Source organism: Carettochelys insculpta, chromosome 17 (assembly GCF_033958435.1).
Source record: "Carettochelys insculpta isolate YL-2023 chromosome 17, ASM3395843v1, whole genome shotgun sequence".
Classification (NCBI taxonomy): domain Eukaryota; kingdom Metazoa; phylum Chordata; order Testudines; family Carettochelyidae; genus Carettochelys; species Carettochelys insculpta.
In genome coordinates, this window is record NC_134153.1 from 32,480,435 (window position 1) to 32,499,419 (window position 18,985).

Consider the following 18,985-nt stretch of genomic DNA (forward strand, 5'->3'; position numbering starts at 1 on the left):
CTTTTATTTTTCTTGTGTTGAAGATCTTCATAGGAACCGGTTTGACCAAGTAATAGAACTGTACTTGTTTTGTGACATGCTTTTGCTGAAAAGGAGAGGAACCGTGTCCAGATATAGTCTTAATAATCTAAGGAACAAAAAATAGAGCCAAGTCATCGTTACTGTCTGACCACATCAACACACATCAAATTTTCTCATTGCTGGGGTGAGTCTGATGTCTTCTCTATCTCCCCATGACTGGGCATATTCCTGCTCGTAGTGCCACCTTCCGTAGGCCATTTGCATCGGTGTTAGTCATCAACTTTCCTGTCAGCACCAAACGGGATTGAGAATGTGATCTCCAAAATACAGGCAACTGCTTCTTAGCCTTCGTTTGGGGAACAACTACTAGTAATTTTTTTTCTCTATGTGTGCATGGATGTGTATATAAAAGTAATTTTGTTAGTTTTTTTCAAAAGCAAACTTCCTTAATTTAAGTTGTTACGAGTCATATAAAGAAACCTTATATGTGTGAGGTATATCCCACTTCTGTAAAAACATTACAAACCAAACAACTTTCTCTCGGTTTATTTAAGATGCTTTTGTTGCAAGCTGAGCTAAGGAGAGAAACCTCTTCTGTATGAAGTATTATGCAGTATGAGTGAGATAATAACACCTTGTAATTCACTACAGCTGTGTTGTATTTACATTAAAGAAAGCTTAGCTGTGTAGGAATTTGCTGATTAATTTATTTTTAATGGGAGTGAAGTATACCAGGTACCAAAATAAACTTTCCTGTGTATATCTTGCTGCTCCTGGAATAGATGGAAAAAATTAATGGTAGATATTTTGGCTCAAAACTACCTACATTAATTCATAAACAAAATAGTCATTTAAACTTAACCCCTTTCGTGCTCTGTAATTTCAGTCTTCACTCATGCTATCATACCTGTTGTGTCTCCCAGGCCCCAGAAACACGGGACTAAAAGCATGGCATCACCTATGCCACAGAAACTTAATGGAAACAGGAATGGGGCTCCAGACCTTGCCATGCCACAGACATGCTATGTCTGCAGGCCAGAGTCCATCATGCCTTTTATGTGATGGGGCTGCAGGCTTGGGGTCATAGTCCTTCTGATACTGTAAATATGTGGAGTCCATTGGACCCTCACCTTCACTCTTCCTATGCCATAGGAATAGAATCACAGAACACTAGAACTGGAAGGGACCTTGAGGAGTCATCCTGTCCAGTGCCCTGCTCTCACGGCAGGACCAAGCACCACCTAGACCATCCCCGAGAGGTGTCTGTCTAACCTGCTCTTCAGTATCTCCAGTGATGGGGATTCCACAACCTCTGTGATAGGAAGTTTTTCCTAATGTCCATCCTAAACCTCCCTTGTTGCAGTTTAAGCCCATTGCTTCTTGTCCTATCCTCAGAGGCCAAGAAGAACAATTTTTCTCCCTCCTCCTTGTAACCCTCTTTTAGATTAATGTAAATGGCGATCATGTCCCCTCTCTCTTCTCTCTTCTAAACTAAACAAGCCCAATTCTTTTGGTCTTCCCTCATAGTTCATGTTCTCTGGACCTTTAATCATTCTTGTTGCTCTTCTCTGGACCTTCTCCAATTTCTCCACATCTTTTTTGTAATGTGGTGCCCAGAACTGGACCCAATACTCCAGTTGAGGCCTGATCAGCGCACAGTAGAGCAGAAGAATGACTGTTCGTGTCTTGCTCACAACACTCATCTTAATGCATCCAGAATCATGCTTGTGCTGCTTTTTTCATTTTTATTTGTTTATTTTGGTGTGGTGTCTACAGGGACCATGGTGCCTATCAGGCCACAGTATGGGAGTGCTAGAGGTTCATTTAGGAAAAATACATGTGTACTTTCCAAGGATACTGGCACTGGAAGATCTGTGGCCATGATACCTTTGCTCGTTCCAGAAAATGCCACTGCATGTTCTACCATTGCAGAGAGCCTGCAGTGAGAATGTATTAGTGAAGGACAGAGTGGATGGAGCAGATCAGATTTTCCAGACAGGGCAGATAGACAAATTACAAGCACTGTGAGAGCTAAACAGACTGCAGTAGGGCTGGACCTCACAAGGGGAGGAACTTGATTTACCAGCTGAGTTCTTTGCTGATAAAGGATGTCATGTAGCTTTTGCCTTGAGTGTAGATGATTCCATCACCTCCCTTATTCTCAGATGTATAAATTCCAGTAGGGGACACATACATTTGCAATCCATTTTCTCATCCACTGTAATCCCCAGGTCCCTTTCTGTGAAAGTACGTTTTAGCCACCCAGTCCCCAGCCTGTAGCAGTGCTTAGGATTCTTCTGTCCTAAGTGCAGGACTGCATTTGTCCTGGTTGACCTTCATCAGATTGCATTTGGCCCAATCCTCCAGTTTGTCCAGATCACTCTGGACCCTATCCCTACCCTCCAGTGTATCTACCTCCCCCCGCAACTTAGTGTCATCTGCAGACTTGCTGAGGGTGCAATCCATCCCATCATCCAGATCGCTAATGAAGAAGTTGAACAAAACTAGACCCAGGACCAACACCTACAGCACTCCATGTGATACCAGCTGTCAACTAGACATCCATTGATTACTATCCATTGAACCCTATGATTTAGCCAGCTTTCTAATCACCTTATAGTGCATTCATCCAGGCCATATTTCTTTCACTTGCTGGCAAAAATACTGTGGGAAACCCTTTCAAAAGCTTAGCTAAAGTCAAAGTATATCACACCCACTGCTCTCTCTACCAATATTCACAGAGACCATTATCTCATCATAGAAGGCAATTAGGATGGTCAGGCATGACTTGCTCTTGGTGAATCCATATTCACTATTTCTAATCACTTTCCTCTCCCTCAGGTGTTTCAGAATGGATTCCTTGAGGACCTACTCCATAGTTTTTTCCAGGGACTGAGGTGAAACTGTCCAATTTGTAGTTCCTCAGATCGTCTTCCTTCCCTTTTTTTTCTAAGTTGAGCACTACATTTGCCTTTTTCCAATTCTCTGGGACCTTCCACAGTTGCCAGGAGTTTTCAAAGATAATGGCCAATGGCTCTGCAATCATATCAACCAATTCCCTCAGCACCCTCAGTTGCTTTGCATCAGCCCCCATGGATTGTGTATATCCAACTTTTCTAAACAGCTCTTTACCTGTTCCTTTTCCACTAAGGGTTGCCCACCTCCTTCCCATACTGTGCTACCTAGTGCAGCAGTCTAGGAGCCAGCCTTGTCTGTGAAGGCAAAGGCAAAAAAAAAAAAAAGCATTGAGTACTCCAGCTTTTCCACATAATCTACCACTAGGTTACCTCCCTCATTCAGTAAGCGTCCCACAACTTCCCTGATCAGCCCTCTATTGCTAACATGCCTGTAGAAACCATTCTTATTCCCCATCCCTTGATAGATGCAACTCCAGTTGCATTTTGATCTTCCTGATTGCAGCCCTGCATGCTCGAGCAATACAGTTATACTCTTCTCTACTCATCTATCCAGTGTCCACTTCGTGTACGCTTCCTTTTTGCATTTAAGCTCATGAAAGATTTCTCTGTTAAGCCAGGCTGGTCATCTACCATATTTGCTTTTTTTACTGCACATCCAGGTGGGTGCATTCCTGTGCCATTAATAAGGTTTCTTTAAAACATAGTAAACTCTCCTAGAATCCTTTCCTCCTCGTGTTAGTGTCCCAGGGGATCCTGCCCATCAGTTGCCCGAGGAAGTCAAAGTCTGCTGTTCGAAAGTCCAGAATCTGTGTTTTGCTGCTCTTCTTTCTTCCTTTGGTCAGGATCCTGAACTTGACCATCTCATGATCACTGCTGCCCACATTTCTACTAGCCACATCTACTTTCCCTACCAATTCCTCCCTGTTTGTGAACAGCAGATTGAGCTGAGCATGGTCCCTGGTCTGTTCCTTTAGCCAGACCCCCTGCTGTCCCCGCAGCCCCAAACTACGGCAGCCAGACCCTCCTGCTGGCTCTGCAGCCTGACCCCCAAACTGCGGCAGCCTGTCCAGCCCCATGGCCCCATACCGTGGCAGCCTGACTGGCCCCGCAGCCAGACAGCCACCCCCCATTGGCCCCGCAGCCCCAAACCATGGCAGTCTGACTGGCCCCATGACCCCAAACCCCAGCAGCCTGACACCCCTGCCAGCCCTGCGGCCCCAAACCACGGCAGCCTGACCGGCCCCATGGCCCTGTGCCGCAGCAGCCTGAACGCCCCACAGCCTGACGCTGCCCACCAGCCCCACAGCCCTAAACTGTGGCAGCAAGGCTCTCTTGCTGGCCCTGCAGCCAGACCCCTCCGCCACTTGTATCTCCTGCGGCCCCAAACCCCAGCAGCCTGACGCCCCTGCCGGCCCTGCGGCCCCAAACCACGGCAGCCTGACCGGCCCCATGGCCCTGTGCCGCAGCAGCCTGAACGCCCCACAGCCTGACGCTGCCCACCAGCCCTACAGCCCTAAACTGTGGCAGCAAGGCTCTCTTGCTGGCCCTGCAGCCAGACCCCTCCACCACTTGTATCTCCTGCGGCCCCAAACCGCGGAAGCCTGAACCCTCCCCTGCCTGTTCCCCTCCCCCACATGGACCCAAACCGCCACCAGATTTTAACTCTCCCTCCCGCTCATGGCCCCAAACTGCCCCCAGCCTTTAACCCTCCCCAACCCAAGGTTCACTTACCTTTCAAAAGCAGCGCCACCTGCTGCCACTCCTTCCCCGATTTAGGAGCACTAGGAAGCAATCAGAGACTTTTACGTCTATTTTAATGGTAATTTAGTGTCCCTCTTATGAGTTTTTACTTACGAGCAGAAGTTGGGAACCAATTGTGCTCGTATAGCGAGGGATGAGTGTAGAGATGAGGGTCCACTTATCAAGGGAGAGGAAGACAGTATATAGATACAGACCAGCAAACCTAGTGAGGAGCACTTTAAACTAGATTCAACAGGGACAGGTGACCAAAGCCCATGAAAACACCAGAAACTGAGGGGAGCATGGCCTGCAATAGCAGAAGTAAAGGAGAAGCAAGGCAAAATTGAGGAGGCAGCAAAATCAAATCACTATCTTAGTAGTCTATATGCAAATGAAAAGTATGCTTGCTTTTTTCCCCATTGGACATGCTAGTAAATAAACACAACTACCACATTGTTGGTATCAGAGGCTACGTCTACACTAAAGCCATCTGGCGACAGACATTACTGTCAGGAGCTATCTTCCCACAAAACTTCTGTTGACAGTTTGTGGCCAGACACAAAAGCAGATTGCACTTTCAATCCACTCTGTCAACAGAATGGCCTGTGGAATGCTGTCAGACAGGGGCACGTGGCCAGCAATCCCTTCTGGGAGTGCCAGCCAGGCGTGCCCTTAAAGCCCCCAGGTGCCCCTTCCCCATGCGTGTTGCCTGCCCATGCTGAGGATTGCCTACCTCGTCAAGGGACAGCACAGCTGCTACAGCAGTCACACACTGGTTGAGAGAGACAGTGGTGCCTTCCAGTTAGCCATGGTGCCAGAGTAGCCCCCAAGCTTGCCCTGGCCCCACCCAGAGGTGCTTCAGCTTCTGCTGAATCTCCTCATGGTCTTCCTCCTCCTTCTCCTCCCCGCCAGGGAGGATGACTCAGACACCACCTTTGAGGAGTATACTCTTGGTGCCGCACAGGCCCACCTGCACTTGCCTGCCCAGCTGACCAGTCGGGTCTGGAGCCACTGCACCAGTCCCAACTGGCGGGACTGGCTGATCATGGGGCAGTGGCAGCAATGGCTCCAGAACTTCTGAATGCAGAAGGACACCTTCCTGGAGCCCTGCGCCTGGCTCGCCTCCCCCTTCCAGAGACAGGACACCCAGCTGCAGCCCACCATCGCCCTAGGGAAGCTTGCCACCCCTGACAACTGCTGCTTCATCGGGAACCAGTTTGTCATGCCTCGGGCCAGGAGCATGGGGTGCTACAGAGGTGGTGGGCCTGCAGCGGGATCTGGGGAGGCAGGGGGAGCAGGTAGCCCTGGCCATTGCCCACTGGAACAGGTCCAGGGTACCTTGTGGGATGTCTGGCAGGGGGAATGGCAGCAGTGGTGGGTGGGGGGCGGGAGTCAGGGGCAGTGGGAGAAGCAGGGGTGGCAACCATGGGTGACTGGTTCAACAGGTCCTTCCAGACACCCGTGGCCGTATCAAAGCAGGACATCAGTTGGGCCCAGGCCCAGGCCCAGGCCCACCATTCCCAGTTGTCCCACAGCTGCTGCTTGAGGAGGTTAGTCATCCTCCAAAGGGTGGCAGTATAGACCCTGTGGAGGTCCTCTTCTTCCTAGTACCCTCCCCTTTGGTAGGGGATTGGGTCCAGGGGTGCTCCTGGTCCTCCTCCTCGGACTCCAGCTGTTGCAGGAGAGGAGTTCTCAGCAGTGTCCATGGGGGCCAGCAGGGGGAGGTGTCTTCACCCCCCAAGAAGCAGTAGAGCACCTGGAGTAGGGGCAGGTGGCCGGTCCTGCCCCTGACCTCCACCTTACATCATGGGCCTGAATGTACTCCTGGCACAGTTCTCTTAGACTTGCCCACACCTGCTCCATGGTGCGGGCTGAGCGGCCCCATGCCGCCAGAGCAGTGGCCAGCTGGGCATAGGTGGAGGGTGTTGTGCCTCTATGCCAAGGGGTCTAGACAGGTGTATTCCTCACCCCACATGGCCAGGCGGTCCTATATCTCAGGCCTTGTACGGTGGCTGGTGTTTTGTGCCCTGGGGTGGCTCCTGGGACCCTTCTGACTGGTCCGTACAGGGCCTTGAGGAGTCACATGCTGGCTGACTCTCTGCCATCGTGTTGGGATCAGCTGCAAGGAGTGGCTCCAAGGGCATTAAACAGACAGCATACTGCTGGGTTGCTTGCATGCTCTCAGCTTCCTGCATGGGGTTTCTAGGGCTCCCTGCAGCTTTAAGAGGGGCCAGAGGCAGGGACCATAGAGTGCTGAGTGCTGTGGACAGGGCGTCCCACAGGGCAGCTGCCCAGTGCCATGGGGACCTCTTCCATTGACAGAAGGCTCCCCAGAATGTCTAGCCTGGCTTTCTGTCAACAGAGATCTGTCTAGAGAGGCATTCTAACTCATTCTGAAATGGGAGAGTGCTGTTGACAGAAGTGCTGCATTCTGTCAATTTACTGTCACCAGAACATCTTGGTGATGTGGACGCTCTGCAGGTTTTGACAACAAAATGCCAGTTTTGTCAACAAAACTCTCTAATGTAGACAGCTATAGGGACTTGGTAGAATAATACACATGACTGAAATTGTTACAGAAGGGTACAGCTCACTGTGGAAGGATATGTAGGAAAAAAAAGGGAGAACACACTAAAAATGTATACACTTGGACTGAGGTTGAGGTGGACATAGAAGACAAACTTGAGAGTCTTGGGGCAAGATTATAAGGGATAAAAACAAGCATGATGTCATGCTAGGGATCTATTACAGACCATCAAACCAAGAAGAAAATATGGATGACGCTTTTTTAAACAATTAACAAAATCATCCAAAGTACAGGACTCAGTGGTGATAGGGGATCTCAACTCTCCAGACAGCTGTTCGGAAAATAACACAGCAAGGTACAGCTTATCCAACAGTTCTTGGAATGTATTGCAGAGATTTTTTTTTCTCAATTTCCAAAAGTGGAAGAAGCTACTAGGGTGTGACGAACTGAAGAAATAGTCTGAGGTAAAAGGCTGAAATTCAATAAGGACACATGTAAAGTACTCCATTTAGAAAGAAACAATCAGGTGCCTGCATACAAAATGGGAAATGCTTACCTAGGAAGGAGTACTGCAGAAAGGGAACTCGGGGTCATAGTGGACCACAGGCTAAATATGAGTCAACAGTGTGATGCTCGCAAAAAAAGTAAACATAATTCTGGGATGCGCTAACGGGGTGACATAAGCAACAGATGAGAAGTAATTATTCTGCTCTACTCTGTGCTAATTAGGCTTCAACTGGAGAAATGTGTCCAGTTCTGGGCACCACATTTCAATAAAGATATGGAGAAATTGGAGACAGTCCAGAGGAAAGCAACAAAATGATTAAAGGTCTAGAAAACATGACCTATGAGGGACAACTGAAAGAATGAGGTTTGTTTAGTTTAGATAAGAGAAGGCTAAGAGGGGACATAACAGCTTTCAAGTACCTAAAAGGAGGAGGGAAAAAAATTCCGCTGAACCTCTTGTCGGTAGGACAACGATCTTAAATTGCATCAAAGGAGATTCAGGTTGGACTCTAGGCAAAATGTCCTAACTACCAGGGTGGTTAAGCAGATTAAACTAGGGTTGGAGCAGCACTTCTACTCCCTGGAATAAACTGCCCTGGGGAAGTTGTGGAATCTCTATCATTGGAAATTTTAAAGAACTGGTTAGACATAACACCTGTCGAGGACTGTCTAGATGTGCTTGGTCCTGCTCCGAGTGCAGAGGATTGGACTCTGTGACCTCTCGACTTCCTTCCAGTTCTAGTACTCAGTGATTCTGGTTATGCCATTCTATAGCCTGTTTTCTCTGCAGTGGAGTAGTTTGCTCTTGTGCCCGTATATCCGTGTGAAAAACTGCCAGCTGCTTCTATTCCTGCTTCCAGAATTCAAGCTGGTGGGAGGACCTTTCTTGCACATAGCATCATCATGACAGAGAGGTTGTGATGGAAGCTACAAATCCCATGCTATGCAACAAGAGGTTAATGGATTACTTTTGGCTCAGCCAGCCCCATCCCAGTACATCTGCAGCATATGTTGCATCTGCTGGAGGAACTGAAAGGCACGGAATTAGCTCACTGGAAGGCAGAGCTGGAGGTGATCAGATCTGCAGCCCACAGCTTCTGCAGAGCAGAGAGCTGCCTAAGACTCTTAGATATAGCTGCCAAAAGGGGCCTCCCATGAGGGAAGGGAGGACCCACCCCCTAAACAAGCAGAGAGGGAACTATCCTGTGGACCTTGCCTTATGTATTGTGATTTGGATTTTCACACAAGGAGAAAGCTTTGGACTAAGTTGACCCTGGATGCATGTGGGAAGAACAAAAGGAAGAGGCTCAGGGAGGACAACCATGGTTGACATACTACTGGTAACCCAACAGGCCCTGGGTTGGTGCCTGGTAGAGTGATAGGTCCCGGATTCCCCTCCCTACAACCCCTTTGGCTGCAGGGAGCCACAGCCATGACCACTAGGCCAGGCTGCCCATGAGAGAACTTGTACAAAGGGCTGTTAACGAAGTGTTTGTATCACATGCTCTGTGATGATCCACTTAGCTCTGATGGTCTTTTTTAATGGTCAGGGGAACCGCGCCTCACCAGTTCAGAGCAGACATTTTTTGTTATAAAGCAAAATTTACATATAACCTTTTACCAGGAGATTCAGACATTACAAATTTGATTAGTGCATGCAGCAACTTACGAGCATTTTATAATAAGAGTCTAACACTAAACATATTTTTATGAGGTTTATCAGGTGTGTTACAGCCATACTCATTCTGGCTGCAGGTTATAACATTAATCTGCCTAGAAATGGCTAAGATGTAATTTACCTATTAAAATACTAGCAGGGAGCAAATTCATGATGCCCACAATGACCTCACTCCTAAAATCCACCCACTCAGGTTGGACATTAGCCAAAGCAAATATATTTAAACTGTTGCCAGGGAGTTTGTCTTCCTTCTCTACCAAATTTTCCTTAAGCAAAGTGAATTGGGATGCTGTGATCCTCCAGCCCATACATCATTTATCTTAGCATTGTAATAAATTCTTAACTGCTGTGCCAGGCTTAGTCCTAATGGTGTTCACTGCATCTTTCTCCACCTCTACTCCTGCCTCTGAGGGAATAATAGTGGTACTCATGTTGGTATCTGTAGGCATGAGTTGTGGGGTAACCTTGGGGTAATTTGGTTTTGTGTGGCCAGGATCCCCCAGGGATGCCAGAAGGGTTTTAAAAACTGGGATCCCATGGAACTTTCTATCAAAGTTTAGGTTAGGATTATTTCCAGATGCTTCCTGCCTCTTCACCTGGACAGGTGGATTTGCCTTCCCTAGGGATTTGCCCTGTACATAAGTCCTTGATTCAACATATTTGTCAGCAGTGTGAAAGTGTTTTTTTTGTCACAGAGGGCTGCCTTCATTTCTTCAGTAATAGCCCATAACCTTTACTTCCAGGCCAGCTGATCCCTTCAGCTCCTGCCCCATTATCCATTTTCTCATACAATAACAAATCTTACATAGCACGAATGCTAGTGCCAAATAGCTCCTTCACTCTGGTTTTTAGGACTTAGTGGGGAATCTCAAACTCTCTCAATACATTTCTGTAAATTTCTTACACACCTTAGCATCACCCTCCTCTCTATTATTAACAACTTCTCTCACCCTCCTGGTAAATCTGGTCAAGAGGCATCCACTTATCTTCCAGGATCTTGTGGATCCCACAAGTTGCTCAAAGTGGACAGAAATGCTTCCACACAGTCAGAGACTTTATAAGATAGGCAGACTCCCTGTTTGGGGAAGGATTGGGGGTACACTCACTGACTCAGGGTGTGCCAGTAGTTTGAGCTGTAATTATGAGCGATCTCTTCAGCTTTTAGCTGTTCCATGCACCTTTGGTGGACTCTCCCCTCAGCCTCCTTGTTGGCTTTGACTGCTGCTTGGGTTGAGCAGTCTCTCTGATCCACAGTTCTGCCATTTCATGCTTACATTCTTCCTGGGGTGCCAATCACTACCATCAGGCCAGTTCCCTGGCATGCCTGAGCAACATTATGAGCAAAGCTCTCAACTCCTGCTCTGAGGCTCTCTGTTTATGGGCCATTCCCCTATCTGTACATAATTTGTCAAAGTCTTTTGTGTCAAGCGTTCCCCCATCCCTGCAACAACTTTGATTCATTTGTGAATCATCTTTACCCCTTAAAGCTCTCAATATTGTAAGGAAATAAAATGTTATGACCAATGAGACCAATTGACCATTGCCACATGAATCCTGCCCAGACTATACCAATAGCCAAGCAGTCTGGAGTGGCTCCCAGCTCCTGGCACACTGAACACCAGACAGATACCCCAAATTGGCTGCATGTTCTGTAATTAGAATGTACCAACCCAGGTATTATTTGGGGTGCATAATGTGGTCAAGCAAAGCTACAGCATGCTTATGAGCAGCGTTCAACACACGTCCAGAAGTAGAATCGTTTTGCTGTCTTCAATAATATGTGTCATGGTTTGTAGCTGCAGTCACTGACATAACAAAGCAGCAGAAATGTAGCATTTTAAAGTGCTACATTTCTGCTGCTTTGTTTTGTTGGAGTACAGGCTAACACAGCTACTCCTCTGTTACTACTCACTGACACAGTTCACTATCTCCAAAATGCCCCTGAAATTCTGCTGCAGCACAAATTCCAGGTCTGGTAGAAAACTGAAAAAACTCCATTGCTCTTGTGGTAAACCAAACCTGGGGTGAAGTTGATTGGGATCTGAGAAAACGTAAATATTTATTGCTTTTGCTGTGGACCACATAGCTTGCCACATATCCCTCCAGAAAAACTTATCAAAAGCAGTCACCATGAAGGCAGATGACCAGGTGGTGAATTAAGCATGTCTTTAATTAACAGTAGATGTGGCATATAGAATCAGACTAATTTTAGACCTGAAAGGAATCTAGAGAGGTAATTGAGTCCAGTTCACTACCTTCACAGCAGGACCAGGCACCATCTAGACCATCCCTGACAGATGTTTATCTAACCGGTTCTTAAACTTCTCCAATGATGAAGATTCCACAACCTTCCTCGGCAGCTTATTCCACACCCTGACAGTTAGGAACTTTTTCCGAATGTCCAACCTAAATCTCCCTTGCTGCAGTTTAAGCCCATTGCTTCTTGTCCTATCCTCAGAGGCCAAGGAGAACAATTTTTCTCCCTTCTCCTTGTAACAACCTTTTGGGTTCTTGAAAGCCGTTATCATGTCTCCTCTCAGTTTTCTGTTTTCCACAGTGCTGCTCTGTGTGTACCATAGGCGCAGCTGCACTTACCCTGCTTTCAATTCCTAGTCCAGCTATCACTCCAGCCAGCTTCCAGACCTCACACCAAGCTTACTCCTGGCTTGTAGCCAGCCCTGCTCCACTTCCACCCACAGCCTTCCTGCTCCATGATGGTTCCTAGGACTCCAGCTTGCCCTTCAGCTGAGGGCTTCTGACATCTATCTCTGTGGCCTGGCTACAGCCAGTTCACCCATTGCCTTAGGCCTTTGGAATCCAGCTTGTCCCATGACCCTGACCCTGCTTCACCTCAGAGCAGCGCCAGATACCTGTCTCTGTCTCTGGGGGGAACCTAACTATTCCTCCCATCGCCTGCTCAGCTTGAATAGAAAACACACCCCAAAGATTTCAGATGGGTGAATCAGACCAGCCCCAATCCAGGGAGGCACCGCCCAGAGCTGTTCATATGGTGGCTGGGCTGGGCTGGGCCCAGGCCCTTCAAGGAGCTCACCAGCCCTGGCATTGGACTGGCTGGTGCCAAGGGCTGACACCCCCAGTCCTGCCACCCAGGGCAGGAGCCCCGTGCAGAGCCCGAGCCCTAGGCAGCAGCAGAGGTGTCAGGGAGTTAGGCAGAGGCTCCTCTCCACCCCACCAGTCCATGCAGCAGATCTTGTGGCCAGAAGGGCTCAGTGTGCATTGACATCTGAAACAACCCCTGTAGTGTATCGGAGGGGTAGCCGTGTTAGTCTGGATCTGTAACAGCAACAAAGGGTCCTGTGGCACCTTATAGACTAACAGAAAAGTTTTGAGCATGAGCTTTCTGTGCTCACAAAAGCTCATGCTCAAAACTTTTCTGTTAGTCTATAAGGTGCCACAGGACCCTTTGTTGCTATCCCCTGTAGTGAGACGCTGTTACCAGTAGTGTCCAGATGTCTATTCTGTTCCTTGCTGTATTGATACCCTTTGGCTGTGTGCGTATTTGCCCTCTCCAAATGTCAGTGCTAGCTCTGCAATGGTGGAAACTGCTTTTAAGCAATATGGGGATACCTCTCCAGGGGAGGGAATGCCAGTTGTTACGAAGAGGCAGGTGTTAGTAGTGGGTGATTTGATCATTAGAAATATAGACAGTTGGGTTTGTGATGACCGGGAGAACCGTACGGTGACTTGCCTGCCTGGTGCAAAGGTTGCGGATCTTCTGAGGCATCTAGACAGACTTATACGTGGTAGTGGGGAGGAGCCGGTGGTCATGGTACATGTAGGTACCAGTGATATAGGGAAGGGCAGGAGAGATGTCCTGGAGGCCAAATTTAGGTTGTTAGGAAGGAGACTGAAATCCAGGACCTCTATGGTGGCATTCTCAGAAATGCTTCCAGTTCCACGCGCAGGGCCAGGTGGGCAGGCAGAACTTCAGAGTCTCAATGCATGGATGAGACGATGGTGTAGGGAAGAAGGGTTTAGATTTATTAGGAACTGGGGACACTTCTGGAGTAGAGGGAGCCTATACAGGAAGGATGGGCTCCACCTAAACCAAGGTGGGTCCAGGCTGCTGGCATTAAACATTAAAAAGGTTGTAGAGCGGTGTTTAAACTAAGAGATGGGGGAAAGCTGATTGGTGCGGAGAAGCACGTGGATTGGACGGAGACTTCTCTTAGGCGAGACTCCATTGATAGAGATTCTCTAGAATTCAGTCAGAAAGAGAAGAAGGGAGATGATAAAGTATGGGCCAGATCAGATGAGGAAAAAATCACATATAAAAGAATCCAATACATCAGGGAAGGGCAGGCATATGAATAGTATTAGTTTTTTAAAGTGCTTTTACACAAATGCTAGAAGTCTGTCTAATCAGATGGGTGAATTAGACTACCTTATATCAAAGGAGGAGATTGACATAACACGCATCATGGAAACCTGGTGGAATAAGGACAATCAGGCTGTGTCTACATGTGCCCCAAACTTTGAAATGGCCACGCAAATGGCCATTTCGAAGTTTACTAATGAAGCACTGAAATGCATATTCAGCGCTTCATTAGCATGTGGGCGGCCGCAGCACTTTGAAATTGACGTGCCTTGCCGCCGCGCGTCTCGTCCAGACGGGGCTCCTTTTCGAAAGGACGCCTCCTACATCGAAGTCCCCTTATTCCCATCAGCTCATGGGAATAAGGGGACTTCGAAGTAGGAGGCGTCCTTTCGAAAAGGAGCCCCGTCTGGACGAGATGCGCGGCGGCGAGGTGCGTCAATTTCGAAGTGCCGCGGCCGCCCGCATGCTAATGAAGCACTGAATATGCATTTCAGCGCTTCATTAGTAAACTTTGAAATGGCCATTTGCGTGGCCATTTCGAAGTTTGGGGCACGTGTAGACGTAGCCTCAGTGGGACACTATCATACCAGGATATAAAATATATCAGAAGGACAGAATGGGTCGAGCGGGTGGTGGAGTGGTACTGTATGTGAAAGATAATATAGAATCTAACGAAATAAAAATCCTAAATGAAACAAAATGTTCCATAGAATCACTATGGATAGCAATTCCTTCCTCTGATGGGCATGTAGCACTAAGGATATAATATTGACCACCTGACCAGGACAGTGATAGTGATGCTGAAATGCTAAGGGAGATTAGAGAGGCTATCAAAATAAATAACTCAGTAATTGTAGGGGATTTCAGTTATCCGCATATTGACTGGGCACATGTCACCTCAGGAAGGGATTCAGAGAGGAAATTTCTTGACGCCTTAAATGACTGCTTCTTGGAGCAGCTGGTACAGGAACCCACAAGGGGAGAGGCAATTCTTGATTTAGTACTGAGTGGAACACAGGATCTGGTCCAAGAGGTAACTATTACAGGACCACTTGGAAATAGTGACCCTAACATAATAATATTTAATATAGCTGTGTTGGGAAGAACACTGCAACACTCCAACACTCTGGTATTTAATTTCAAAAAGGGGAACCACACAAAAATGAGGTTAGTTAAACAGAAATTAAAAGGTAGAGTAACTAGAGTAAAATCCCTGCAAGCTGCATGGAAACTTTTCAAAGATACCATATTAGAGGCCCAACTTAAATGTATACCCCAAATTAAAAAACACAGTAAGAGACCTAAAAAAGAGCCACCGTGGGTGGCTAAACAACCATGTAAAAGAGGCAGTGAGAGATAAAAAGGCATCTTTTAAAAAGTGGAAGTCAAATCCTAGTGATCAAAATAGAAAGGAACATAAACACTGCCAAATTAAATGTAAACATGTAATAAGAAAAGCCAAAAAAGATTTTGAGGAACAGTTTGCCATAAATTCAAAAAACAATAGTAAAATGTTTTTAAATACATTAGAAGCAGGAAGCCTGCTAAAAAAGCAGTGGGGCCCCGGACGATAGAGACATAAAAGGAGCAATCAAGGAAGATAATGCCATTGTGGAAAAACTAAATTATTTCTTTGCTTCAGTCTTCATGGCTGAGGATGTTAGAGGAATTCCCAAATCTGAGCCATCCTTTATAGGTGACAAATCTGAGGAACTGTCCCAGATTGAAGTGTCATTAGAGGAGGTTTTAGAACTAATTGATAAGCTAAACAGTCACAAGTCTCTGGGACTGGATGATATTTACCCAACGGTTCTGAAAGAACTCAAATGTAAAATTGTGGAACTATTAACGGTGGTTTGTAACCTATCCTTTAAATCAGCTTCGGTACCCAATGATTGGAAGACAGCTAATATAACACCAATATTTAAGAAGGGCTCTAAAGGAGACCCTAGCAATTATAGACCGGTAAGTCTAACGTCAGTACCAGGCAAATTAGTAGAAACAATAGTAAAGAATAAAATTGTCAGACAAGTAGAAGAACATGATTTGTTGAGCAAAAGTCAACATGGTTTCTGTAAAGGGAAGTCGTGTTTTAGTAATCTATTAGAGTTCTTTGAAGGGGTTAACAAGCATGCGGATCCGGGGATCCAGTGGACATAGTATACTTAGATTTACAGAAAGCCTTTGACACGGTCCCTCACCAAAGGCTCTTATGTAAATTAGACGGTCATGGGATAGGAGGAAAGATCCTTTCATGGATTTGGAACTGTTTAAAAGACAGGAAACAAAGGGTAGGAATAAATGGTAAATTTTCACAATGGAAGCGGGTAACTAGTGGCGTTCCCCAAGGGTCAGTCCTGGGACCAATCTTGGGACCAACTGTTGTCCCAGTTCAAACCACCTGTTAATGTGTTGAATTTGAATATAAATGACAGTTCTGAGCATTCCCTCTCTACATGGTTGTTAAAGTTCCTTTTCAGTAAAACACAGACTTTCTGATCGTTAACAGAACGGCCCACTCCATTAAAGTGCTGGCTGACAGGTTTGTATGTATGGAGTTTTTTGATGTCTGTTTTATGTCCATTCATTCTTTGTCAAAGAGTGTTTGCAGTCTGTCCTATATACATGGTGTGTGGGCATTGTTGGCGCAGCATGATGGCATATATGATGTTAGTTGAGGAACAGAGAACGTGCCTTTGATTAACATGGTAGGTCCAGTGATGGTATCCCCAGAATAGATATGTGGACAAAGTTGGCAACAGGGCTTGTTGCAAGGAAAAGTTCCAGGATTAGTATTGTTGTGATAGAGATTGTGGTTGCTAGTGAGAATCCTCATAAGGTTGGCAGTTGTCTATAGGAGAGAACAGGCCTGTCACCTAAACACTTCTGGAGTGTGGCATCCTGATTTAGGATGGGTTGTAGATCTTTAACGATGCATTGCAGTGGTTTGAGTTGGGGGCTGTAGGTAATGACCAGTGGTGTTCTGTTGTTGGCTTTTTTGGGCCTATCATGAGTAGTTGGTTTCTGGGTATTCATCTGGCTCTGTTGACCTGTTTTTTTACTTCTCCCAGTGGGTAATTCAGGTTTATGAATGTTCAGTAAAGATCTGGTAGTTTTTGGTCTCTGTCAGTAGGATCAGAGCAGCTGCGATTGTATCTAAGGGCTTGACTGTAAACGATGGATGGCGTTGTGTGTGTAGGATGGAAGCTAGAAGTGTGTAGGTAAGTATAGTAGTCAGTCGGTTTCTGGTAGAGCGTGGTAATGATCACTGATTCCTACTGTAGTGTCCAGGAAATGTCTCTCTTGTGTGGAGCGATCAAGGCGTAAGTTGGTGGGGGGCAGACTGTTAAAGTCTCTATACCATGAGTCCAAATCATGAAGCTATCATTGATGTATTGTAAGTAAAGGAGGAACAATAGGGGACGAGAGCTGAGCAACCATTGTTCCAAGTCAGCCATAAACGTGCTAGCCTACTGTGGGGTCACGCGGGTGCCCACACCCAGGTACAAATAGGCTACCTGTGTATTACGTATCCCGGGGCCTCCCCTAATTGTAATAAGCTGACACCCTTAACGTAACTAGACGGTACTCGCTACCCGGTAGCAGAGGGTACCACTGTCATCCCGCCCCTGGGCCGCAATGGCCCTTGTTACCTCTGGCACCCAGCCAGGCCTTCTAGGCCACCCCCCTGGAAGGTCGCGGCCCTGCCGTGCCGGACACCCTGCACCCCCGCGCCGCTCCCGGCCCGGCCGGGCCCCGCGCCGCTCAGGCTGGGGGCGCTTTAGCTCGGCACAGACCACTGTGGGGCGTTCGGCCTTTAGCCTGGCGTCAAGCCTGAGTGTCCCTCCCCCCGCCCCGGCGAGCCAATGGCATCGCCCGCCAGCGGCGCGCGCAGCTGCTCCTCAGGCGCCTGCCGGGAGGGCCGGGGCTGGGGGATGTCACGGCCCCGCCCCTTACAGGGCCAAGCCGCGCAACAGCCTCAGCCTCAGCCTCAGCCTCAGCCACAGGCACCGATCGCGGCCGGAAGCCCGACACCAAGGGCGCCCTGCGGGAACCAGCGCCGCCCACGCCCGGGGGTGGCTGTTTCGCCACAGGGCCCCAGAGAGGAGAGCTGCAGGGCGCGAGACACTTACTTCCGGTGGCTTGGCACTCTGCCCCGGAAGCGGAAGGAGCGCGTGAGGCGGTGCTCGGCGTGCGCGCGGAGCGGTGCGTTCGCGGCGTGTCCCTGTCATGGCGGTGCGCGCCAGCTTCGAGAACAACCAGGAGATCGGCTGCTTCGCCAAGCTCACCAACTGCTACTGCCTCGTGGCCATCGGCGGCTCGGAGAACTTCTACAGGTCAGCGCGCCCGGGCCTGCCGCCCCCCGCCTCGTGCACCGCCTCAGGGCCGCTGCCAACGGCAGCGACGCGCGCAGCTTCTGCCTCACAGCAGGGGCGTGTGCCGCGGCCTCTGGCCTCTGCCCGGCGCGCAGGGCGCTCTCAGAAGGGTGTGCCCGGGGCCGGGGCCGGGGCCGGATCCGTATCGCACCGCACGGGTTCTTACTCCCATTGGGCCTTTATACCCTACTACGTTGCCTGCTGTTTGTCGACTGAGCAGGGTGGGGAGCGGGGAAAGTGCCTGCGACAGCGTGTGTTGGCGTGGGGAAGACCCAGTATGTGTTAGCGTGTGGTGGGGGGACTGTGTATGTGAGAGAGCCTGTGTGTGTGTGTGTCGCGGGAGAGTATATTGGAATGCTCTCCTTTTACACTCTAGTAGCTTCCTGAGGTAGGATGAGCAGGACGACTCCCTTTACATTTGTCTCTGCCTCTCTCCCTGGCTCTGCACCCACCTCTGCAGCAACATTTTGCCTGTGGCTGTGTTCCTAGTGCATGTCAATTACTTGCTCTTTGCTGTGGGAAGCAGAGCAGCATTCTCAGCTATCAGACCTTCCCAGAGCTTTGAAAAGTGAGAGGTTTGTGTCTTCAGGGTAGCTGAGTTCAAAAGGTATTCTGGGATAGTGGAGAGGTCAGTTATGGAGAAATAATGAACAGCAGCATCTACACCAGAGTTGGATAATAACTTTTGATGGGGCGAGGGGTGACTCCAATATTTTGGTAAATGTTCCAGGGCCGCAGTTTTCTATAGAGAGCGTGTGGCGTTTGGGATGGAATTTGGGTGCAAAAGAGAGCCCTGGGGTAGGGAACCAGCGTGCAGGATCTGGGAGGGGGTATGGATACAGGAGAGGATTTGGGCCCTGGAGGAAGGATGTAGAAGCA

General features: G+C 48.3%; 1 protein-coding gene and 1 long non-coding RNA gene across 2 annotated transcripts in view; one reads left to right on the top strand and one right to left on the bottom strand.

Moving 5' to 3' along the window:
- On the bottom strand, positions 1 to 17,994 carry LOC142021993 (uncharacterized). The gene is made up of 4 exons (XR_012647837.1): positions 17,864 to 17,994; positions 4,671 to 4,720; positions 3,154 to 3,233; positions 1 to 127 (listed from the first exon to the last, which is right to left on the bottom strand). It is a non-coding gene; the product is annotated as an uncharacterized LOC142021993 (long non-coding RNA).
- Positions 17,653 to 18,985, top strand: part of EIF6 (eukaryotic translation initiation factor 6) — a 13,446-nt gene continuing 12,113 nt past the window's right edge. The window contains exon 1 of the mRNA XM_075011371.1: positions 17,653 to 18,067. Within this exon, the coding sequence (XP_074867472.1) occupies positions 17,961 to 18,067 (107 nt within the window). The 5' untranslated portion in view covers positions 17,653 to 17,960. The remainder of the gene's footprint in view (positions 18,068 to 18,985) is intronic.